General features: G+C 38.7%; 1 protein-coding gene across 2 annotated transcripts; it reads left to right on the top strand.

Annotated features, from left to right (window-relative positions):
* The first annotated feature begins 334 nt into the window (after nt 1–334).
* b4galnt1b (beta-1,4-N-acetyl-galactosaminyl transferase 1b) lies at nt 335–9274 on the top strand. Of its 2 annotated transcripts, XM_034533132.1 has the most exons (11): nt 335–436; nt 1345–1567; nt 1662–1838; nt 3503–3609; nt 4264–4301; nt 4386–4566; nt 5765–5857; nt 5978–6165; nt 6252–6392; nt 6486–6723; nt 7659–9274. In XM_034533132.1, the coding sequence occupies exons 2-11, from the start codon at nt 1353–1355 to the stop codon at nt 7874–7876; spliced, it is 1596 nt and encodes a 531-aa protein (XP_034389023.1). In that variant the 5' UTR covers nt 335–436; nt 1345–1352; the 3' UTR covers nt 7877–9274. The 2 variants fall into 2 exon arrangements, with proteins under 2 accessions (XP_034389023.1, XP_034389022.1); XM_034533131.1 differs by lacking the exon at nt 335–436 and having other exon boundaries at nt 1332–1567; nt 7659–8817.
* Nucleotides 9275–10264: the final 990 nt, after the last annotated feature.

Below are 10264 nucleotides of genomic sequence, written 5' to 3' on the forward strand. Positions count from 1 at the left end.
CGATTAAGTCAGTGTACAGGAAAGGCTTGGGACAGTATGAGGATTCATTTGCCCTGAGAGGTGCACAGGCACACATTGATTCTTTTCTCTTACTACAATAAAGCTAAATTCGTCACCCCCCAAATCCTGCAGGATTTCCCGTCGGGGCTGTTAGACCAACAAGCGGCTGATGAAGCACCATGTGGACGCAAGGCAGTGTTTTTATGTAATGATGCAACTACTTTGAGCAGTTTTGCATATTATTTTGACTTATTTGGGGGGTAGTCTGTGATGGTATAATGTTTTTTAACCCTTTATTTCATAATTCATGTGTCTTACTTCTTTATGTTTCCAGATGGGGAAGGTGTTAACTCATTTCTGTGACTGACTATATGGTTTCTGGAGATGCAGGTGCCTACAGAGGATGCCCTTTCACTGACTGGATAGAAGAAGTTGGGTAAACTTGTCTTACTTATTATCAAACACAAATGCAGGGAATTGAAAATAAGTTAAGGAATCTTCTATTAAAGAATATAATTTCACAAATGATATACAAATTCAAATTTTGACCTTGTTTTTGGTGTTTGTAGTAACTTGTAGCCTCAAACAACAATTTCATATTGACAGTATGTACGGAGCAATTTCAGTCATGAATGGAAGTGGTATCCATTGTCATCCTCTGTATGTCACAGCAAAACAAAGACGTATTTATTGAGAGGTCGTAATAATGGCATCCCTTATTCCTGAAACGTCTTTCCATAGCTGAAATAGCAAAAGAAAGTTGTTGGTTTTTTTGGACAAGTTGGCTGACATGTTGGACTCCTTTTGTCCGAACTCAAAAAGATATACATCTGGTAATTGTAAAGTAAATTCAAAAATAAAATACATTATTTATTTTTTTGTGACTGCATTTTGGATGCCCAAATGTTATATGTCACCACACAGAGCAACATAGATATGTAGCAACTATCTAGAGTGCAGTTTTTATATAATAAATGCTTCCACGTCCATTTTGTTTGCCCCACTAAGTGGCTCTGCTACAAATGTGACCACATGGAATCTTAAGAATGCCCTGCAGCTCTGGAGGCCAAACTGATTTTTTGAAGTCCGTCTTTCATGCTGCTCATATTTATGATGAGGGACAAAAGCCACAGTCTTTCCTCTTTCTGTTTCGCCAGACAGACAGGGCTTATGTGCTGAGCTGATATAGAAGGATAGTAACACAGATAATAATAATACACTTTATCTGTATAGAACCTTTCACACAAGCAAATGCAGCTCAATGAGTTTTTCAAAAAACACAAAAGTACTTTGAGACACATTAAAAATTAAATTGACTATTGAAAATACATATGTCTACGCCAGGTTTCAGGATGCGGTCCCTGAGGAAGACGGTGTTGCTCGCCATCCTGGTGTCTGTGGTGCTGGTACTTGCTCTCCTCCATTCGTGGCCTACTCGGGCCTACACCACCGTGGATGTTTGGCAGCGACCGGGGCCAATTGAAGAGAGGCATCTGGAGGAGAGGCTCCCAGAACCAGACCACCGATTAGGAAACATCCGCTTTCACGTGAGGGACAATGTGGCAAGGTAATAAATGTATTCCATCTATAAACTCCTCAGCACAACAAAGCTCAGCTAAAGCCTGATTTCCTCATGCTCTTGTCTCCAATGCTTCGTTCAGCCTGTTGGCACGAAACGGATGTGTTTGTGAGGGTGAGAGTGGAGGAGTAAACATGCCCTTCGCCCAACTCATGTTCCCGCGGGTGTCAGCTCACCCGCTGCACACCGCCTTCGAGGCCTCTGAGCTGGAGGAAATGAAGAGGAGACGGGCCAAAGAGTACAATAGTTTCCAGAAGAGGTAAGCAGATAATGAGCTTAATTTATTTTTTAGTAATTCACTTTTTTATGGTTTTTCAAGAGAGGTCAAACACAGATACAATAAATCATGAACAGAAAATAAAACAACAATAATAACAATACAACTAATAAAACAACAGGAAGATAAATTATAATAATGCAAATAAGCATTGGCACAACCTATATTTCTATCACTCACATAGTATACGTTACATGTTAAGTATAATTATGAATCCTATATAAAAATAATGGTAACGGTAAGGGCAAGTATTACTGTACATATAGTGTGGTGGAATTATTTGTAACTCCTATTCACAAGCTTCGGATGAGCTGTTTAAAATAATGAGCTCCAACAATCAACCTTTAACCTAGTAGTTGCCAGCAATCTCGTGACTTCATTGTATTAGGCAATTAGAGAGAGAAGGCTGTCTTATCAATAGGGAGGTTACGAGCTCCAGGCCTCAAAGGGAAATTCATAAGTTGAAGGTTTACAGGAGACAGATAAGAAAGCGCACTTGTTAAAGAAAACATAGGTGTGACTTTGAAGTTGGGAACCAGATGGGGGGGTAAGAAAAGAATGTGTTAATAAGGGAGTGCCCATAAATCATGTGATTTCTTGGGAAGTCTAACGATAATGATACAAAGTATAATATGATATGATATTCAAACCTCCAACAATTATAATGTGCAGTATTTTTCCATTACAATAGCTGCTATTCACACATCGAACAGCAATGACATATAAGGCACATGTCACGTTACATTGTTAACCTTCACGTCTAAATGTGATCATCCCTCAAATATACTATTAACACTTTATTGTGTAAATATCATCCTCTTATAGTTCTATAAGTAATGATCGTTCACATGTCATAATATAACGTCAACCATCACATTGCTATCATTTACATACAGTAACAAAGCTTGTGCTACCATCACAACACCATTCATCACATTGCAATCAGACACTCATCATAATGATAATGACCATCTCTCACAAACCATACAGCATCTTACATAATAACATTGTCAGCTTCAGCCTAGTTAGTCATTCAATATTGTAGTCATGGGGGCCACATGTTATCAGAATTACCTCCTCCTGTCTGTCGTTCAATTTAACAAGTAACTGTTCATAACTGTCTATTTCAGTAATTCCTCCCAACTAATAAAAGGGATGGTATTTTTTGTTTTCCAATTCGTGAGCACATATTGTGGCTTTATTTGACTAAATCCATCTTTAGATCACAACCTTTATGTTTTTGCTCTTTCTGACATGGAGAAAGTGATCGTGTCAACTATCTCAAAAACTATACCACCTTTCAGTTTGGTGCCACTCAGGATTCATTATTCCATCTTTAACTGAACAGCAATAAACTATTAAAGAGATACAAATGGAAAACTCTTATGACATGGTTTTTCTTCAAGATGTTGTTCTCGGCTGAAAAATCATGTCATAAGAGTTTTCCATTTGTATCTCCTTAATAGTTTTTTGCTCTCCTTAATAGTTCTTCTTTTTCAGTCGAGAACAAAATCACAAGGTTACAATTACCCCTGCTGTATTTTCAAAGAGCAAAACTCAATGTGTCCATGTAGTCTGTTGCGGTCTATGCTTGTGGATTTATATGGTGTGGATGCATCTTCCTGATGTGGGTTTTCGCCCCTCAGGACACAGTTGCCTGCAGATCTTCTCATCATTGCAGAGGCTAACAATCCCTTACAGTATCCAACACAAGGGGTAGAGGTACGACCCCTGAGAACAATCATCATCCCAGGTAAGACTTTAGATAGAGCAGCACACATCTTTAAACAACAATTACTCGTTAAATTAGATTGATGTTCAGAAGTTAAAACTGGCTTGTGTTGCTGAATTAGAGTAGATTATACAATTGAGGCATACAGCTAATAAATGATCAAGCTACTTCTTGAACCAACCTAGAGCTGGCTGTGACTTCAACTGTATGAGTCTGGTGTGCAAAAAGCACTCAAGATATCACATTACATGTCATTTAGCTGGCGCTTTTATCCAAAGCAACTTACAATCATGTTACATTCATACACTGTAAAACAGCTACAGGGAACAATTCAGGGTTAAGTGTCTTGCTCAAGGACACATTGACTAGGGCGGGGATTGAACCACCAACCCCCTGATTGAAAGACGGACCTACTAACCACTGACCCACAGTCGCCCACACTTATCTGCATGACGTAAGGAGCATTTTAAATATGTGTTTAGCACAAATAATCAGAAAACACTGACAGCAAATATAAACAAAAAAGTGAAAATTAATTGCAGATTGTGCGAAGGAAAAGTTAGTAGCATGCTCACCCCTTAGAAAGCATATCTTTATTTCCATTTCTGCTGTGAAAGTGAATTAGAATTTGTCCCAATGGCCGTAGCAACTCATTTCATCAACATATGCTTTCAGGCTTGGCCTTACGCAACGTTCCCAGAGACCACTACTTGGTAAGTATTTCAGTATGTCTGTCTTTACTTTTAGAGATGTCTGCTGTGCTTTGTCACACTGAGATTTCTTCCATCTCGCTGCAGATAAACATCACTGCCACGCTGGGAACGCTAAACGTGGCAGCAGAGGTGGATGGGGTGAAAATCAAAGGTGACGGCGAGATGCGCATGACTTTGTCAAGCAGCCTGCTGCCAAACCTGAACCGACAGCTGCAGTTCGTCACCTACACAAACACACTGTTCCACCCCAGCACAGCAGACACAGGTGAGACCTCAAACTAAAAACAACTTTTCTCTTGACTTTTTCCTTTTCTTATCTTTTAAAAAGTCAGTGGGGACACTGAGCCACTGAGTGCCACTGAGCTCTGTAATTGGTGATTAGATCTAAAGCAATATTTAATATATTAAAGCAGACATTTTGTGAAACACACTTATAGGCTTTCTGGCAAAGAGTGAGTGAGATGAGAAGGTCACACCACTTTCTGTATAGTAAATTTATAGCTGCAGCTTAGCTTAGCATAAAGACGGGGAGACAGCTAGCTCTAAAGTAACAAAAGCCATCTACCAGCACATCTAAAGCTAAAAAATGTACACATTATATCTTGTTTGTATAATCCTTACAGAAACCAACAGAAAGAAAATATGTAAAAACAATCATTTGTGGCTTCATGTGGAGTATTTTGTGGCACTGAGCAGTTGCCTGGCAACCAGTGCAAAGCCCAGGAAGGTACCAACCCCTGCCAAGAAATTGTTCCTTTTACATTTAAGTTTTTATGTGGAATAAACAAGTTTTAATGTTTTGATATTTTCGATTTAGAGGTGTATTTTGTTACCTTTGGACAGAGCCAGACTAGCTGTTCCTACTGTTTTTACAAAGCTAAGCTAACCGGCTGCTGATTGTAGCTTCATATTAACCATACAGACATGAGAGTGGTGTCGATAGTCACGTGTTGTCCTTTTTTTTTCTCACTTCCTCAAACACTGTTGTCGTTCCCTGCCTGTACACTCTCAGACTTTTTCAGCTAACCTTCTGCTCATTTACCTGCTGACCAGTTCTCACTTCTTCCCGCATCAGTCACTCACAAGCTTACATTTACAGGTCCACTTCCCTTGTTGCATTGTTGGCGTGATATGTGGTGTTTTATTGCCTATTACCTGTCTGTCTTCTTTCCTTTTAATGGCTTCATCCCTGCCCATAGAAATTACAAATCAAGCAGGAGTAAATATTTACAAAGTCAGAGGACGGACCATGACCAAAGACCAAATGTGCCTCTCTGAATGATCTGTCTACCTGTTACCCTTATATGGCAGATGTTAACTGTTAATTCAGTATATGTGCAGGATTTCATGTAAAGTAGATGACTTATTACAAACAGCATATCAACACCCATGCAGCCATCAGCAACAGTTGGATCTTATGACACTATTCAAACAAAAAAAGTACCTTGTGTTGTGTCTTTTAGTGCAGTTTGAGACAGAGGGGTATCAAGCCAGCTTCAGTATCAAGATCCGTCACGGTATAACACCCAAACTGTACAATACGGGATCCAAAGGAGGTAAAACACAACAACAATCAATCATGTCATTATTTAACCACTGAACAGTAAGCCTTATATTTGTTTATGTAATTTGCCAAAGTTAACTTTTCTCTGTTGTTTGATCCTCCTTCTCTGCAGAGTACAATATCAGTGCTCTCATTACCATAGCTACGAAGACTTTCCTGCGGTATGATAAGCTTCAAGATCTTATAAACAGTGTGAGAAGATACTATCCTACCGTCACCATTGTAATAGCGGATGACAGCGAAAAACCCCAAACCATTTCTGGACCTTACATTGAACATTACATCATGCCTTTTGGAAAGGTAGGAGAAGTGCCTGATTCAGACTAAAGACTTTTGATTCCACAGTGATGCTCGTTAGTATTCAAGCTCTGCTTCATGTGTCATAGGGTTGGTTTGCTGGACGAAACCTGGCCGTCTCTCAGGTGACCACAAAGTACGTGCTGTGGGTGGATGATGACTTCATCTTCACAGCCAACACCAAGCTGGAGAAACTGGTGGACATTTTAGAGAGAACCACCCTGGATCTGGTGCGGGAAAAAACTGTTTGTTTTACATGACTGTGACATTCTGGAGTTTTTACACTCAGTGACGTCAGTGTGTGTCTGTGTGTGTGTGTCCAGGTGGGGGGTGCAGTGCGGGAAGCCACAGGTTACACTGCCACCTACAGACAGACCATCTCCATTGAGTCAGGGGAGGAGGATGGTGACTGTTTACATATGAGGAGAGGATTTCATCACATCATCCAAGGCTTCCCCAACTGTGTTGTGACTGATGGAGTCATTAACTTCTTCCTGGCTCGCACCGACAAAGTCCAGCAGGTCGGCTTTGACCCGCGCCTCGCCAGGGTAGCTCACCTGGGTGAGTGCATTAAAAGTATTATTTTCATATCATATATACAGTTCAGATGGGAACAGTTACATTAATACATACAATGTAATATAAAGATATGTACCTGTGAACTGTCTTCACATGTTTGAAAGCCTCTACATGTTAAACTAAACAGTAAGAAGGAGATTGTAAAACAGTTTTGTTGTTTTAAAATGTCCAGCTGTTTGCAAATACATCAACATGTAAAGCAAATTAATTACGCAAAGTAACTTTTTTTATTTAATAAAATTATTTAAGCTACATTTATGTTAAAAACTTAAATAAAGGAAAACTAACATATTTCACTATATCCAATGTGTTGGCTATTCAGTTTGTACCTACTGCATATTTACTCAGAGTTAATTACTTACCTAATATTTACTTGGCACATTCAAAAGGCTTCACTTTGTATCTGAAAAAGGCACAGATGAAAAACCATTAGACTTTGCAGCATAATTAGTGTAAAAAACTGTTTCAAAGATTCATATCTCATTTTAGTTATAAAGATAGTATCATATCATAATTGTTACAAGGAAATTATGTTCTAAAATGTTCTTGTCAGCCCATGCCAACATAGCAAAATCAGTGCTCTGCTATAATTAAATGAAATGCACGCTTTAAATAAAATGTAATTCAATTTCAATTTAGTCCCCTAACATCCAGATTCCAACCTCTCCCCTCTTAGCTTTTGGTTGTTAAAATCCTCCTATTTCAACCTGCCTTCATGTCTGCATAGCTGCGCTGTTCCAGCAGTATATATTTTTTTCCAGTAAATATTTTTTTAATTCTATATATATCCTAGGAATTACATATCTGGTATCTTTATTAACTATCCATGTGAAACCTTTATTGACTGGACCACTGAAAGAGGTTTCAGAAGTTAATCAAACCAGTCGACTAACATTTAGTTTACGTTTGTTTTGCAGAGTTTTTCATCGATGGATTGGGATCTCTCCATGTGGGCTCTTGTGATGATGTCATTGTCAATCATGCAACAAAAATTAGACTTCCCTGGGTCAGCCAATCAGAGAGCGACAAGACTTATGCCAAGTTTCGTTACCCGCCGGCCTCCTCTGACGCCACCCACACGAAAAACGGCCTCCTGTTCTTCAAGAACCGATTTCAGTGTTTGACTCATAATTAGTTCCTCTCCTCTTTATCCTGAGGGTTCCTCTGCTCTTCCTGAGTTGCCAAATAAGTTCTCCTCCGCCACGTCCCTTCAGATAAGCCTTCAGACACACACTTTGGTTTGCCTTTGATTGATGCGGAAAAAAATCAGCGCAGTTTTAGCATGTTTATTCTGCCAGTGCTAAAATGTTCTCCTACCAAGAAGCCAGATATTAAAGAGTAGAGAGAGTAGAGAATCATCTGTAGTAACAAACATATCATCTTGTTTACACAGACCCAGTAAAATCATAGCATCGTCGTGATTTCTTCAATACTTTTTTTTTGTTAAACCTTATCTGGCTATACATCCTCGAGTTGTTCTCACACAGATAGCGAGCTTTGTGTAAAACCCAACAAGTAGCATCTTTCCAGTCTGAGACACAACATTGTCATTCTAGGCTAATGTGAGCAGAGATGTGTCCTCAATATGCACTATCCCAAAAAAAGACGTCTGAGGGCCTGAGAATGAGGACAAGAAGATACTTCCCAGAAAGTGACAATTCTGTAGACACAGAGCATACCGTAGGTATTCTATTCACCAATGCCACATGAAGAACGCATTCAGAACTTTTCCACCTGTGGTACCTGCGCTCTGTGGCTGGCTGGTTGTGCCAAAGGTTTGGCTGCTGGCTTTTGCGTGTTTTTTAAAATCTCTTTGTGTTATGGTTTGCCCCCCACCCCCTTTGCCCATAATCCCATATGTCCTTTGTGAGCGATGAGTCGCGTCTATGGAGGAGAAACATTCTGTCCGATCACATCTGGTCTGGAGCAGCCTTGTTTTTTTGTCTACTGCTGTCTGTCACTCTCAACAAACATCTAAGGAAGTGGAGAGCTTCAGTCCAGTGCACGCTGATGAATGACAATGGAAGTGATTTGCATCTTTACATGCTGCCTGAAACAAGAAGTTGAATGTGCAGTGTGAAGTGCATATTTTTTTCCCCTCATTATAAGATAAGAAAGGAGAAAAAAACAAGCACACTGAGATGGAATTAAAGAGAGTTTGGTGATGAATAAACATCTTGAAACACAGAATGAGTAGTCAGAGCATGAGAGGAAAACTGAGAACGACATTGGTGAGACAGTGAAGCACCAGGGCTTGAAGATCCTGTTTTTATACGGACTCTTTGGAGAGTTGTTTGTCGAAGACTGTGACACTTTTGCCTGAAGTGATGATGCTGTTGTTTTATACCATGGCCTTTAGATGGTGCCCCTGTGACACTCTTTTGTTTTCTAATAAATTAAATTCAGTTAAAATGTATTTATTAGCCAAGAGGTGCCAGAGATTTATCAGCTGATGTGTTTTTTTTTTTATCTCAAGAAGAACGTTTTTAAACCATGTTTCTGTCAGTTATTTTGCGTTCTTTATGTTCATTAAAATGTGACGTGAGCTCTAGAGAAAGGTCCGATTGAAACTTCATCAATGTATTATAAAAGATTTTGTGTAATTGTGTGTTAAAAAATTTTAAACTCTCATATTAAGATTTGTAACTATTTATTTATTTTTACTAATCTTTATTGTGTTAGAACAGTAATTAACTTTCCTGCTTCGCACAAAAACCACTGGTGTGAGTCATCTGGTCACAGCATTATGAGCATTTTTTTATTTAGTTCAAATGTTGACATATTAAAATGTCTGTTGAAACGCATCTTTCATTGCCCACCCAGGTAAAAAATAAATATGCTAAGTATATTTTATCTTAGCATACTTGAGTATACTTGAAGCCCTACTAATCGTCAGTACTTAAAAGAGTGCTATTTTGGAACAACTTGTTTTGCACTTAATATATTTTAGTTAATGTGTCTTTAGTATATTTTGTTGTGCTAAATTATAACAACTTAAGGTATACTTAGTACAATTTAAATATATGACTATGTGCTAATATACACACCGATAGTACACTTAAATTATTAATAGTATACCAAAAGTATAACTTTTGGTATACTATTACCACATATTGTGGTTATCGTACTTATTCCAATTACTAAGAAAGCACACTTATTACTATGCTATATTACATTGTACACTCCATACGTCTATTAAAATATTATAAATGTATTACTAGTATCCTAAATGCTGAATGAACTTCCCAGATAGTAATCAAAATCACTTTATTGAATTTAAGTTTACATGGTACATCGAATGACCATGTTTCAGATTGTAGCAATATATTGTTGATGGTTCATAGACAATGAACCATCTGAAACACAGGTAGCAGCACGAATCTCTGCCTGTCTGACCGACATCTCTCAGTGGATGTCCGCACACCACCTGAAAATTAACCCGGACAAGACTGAACTTCTCCTTCCAGGAAAAGGCTCTCCCACCCACGACCTGACTATTACCTACAACAACTCAGTGTTGGTT

This window comes from Cyclopterus lumpus, chromosome 5, assembly GCF_009769545.1.
Source record: "Cyclopterus lumpus isolate fCycLum1 chromosome 5, fCycLum1.pri, whole genome shotgun sequence".
Taxonomy (NCBI): Eukaryota; Metazoa; Chordata; class Actinopteri; order Perciformes; family Cyclopteridae; genus Cyclopterus; species Cyclopterus lumpus.

Excerpts from the sequence above, each read along its gene's own strand:
- b4galnt1b (XM_034533131.1), top strand. The coding sequence starts at position 1,332 with ATGTCTACGCCAGGTTTCAGGATGCGGTCCCTGAGGAAGACGGTGTTG. Across the intron at positions 1,839-3,502 it reads TACAATAGTTTCCAGAAGAG|GACACAGTTGCCTGCAGATC; the intron begins GTAAGCAGATAA and ends TTCGCCCCTCAG. Across the intron at positions 4,567-5,764 it reads CCCCAGCACAGCAGACACAG|TGCAGTTTGAGACAGAGGGG; the intron begins GTGAGACCTCAA and ends TGTGTCTTTTAG.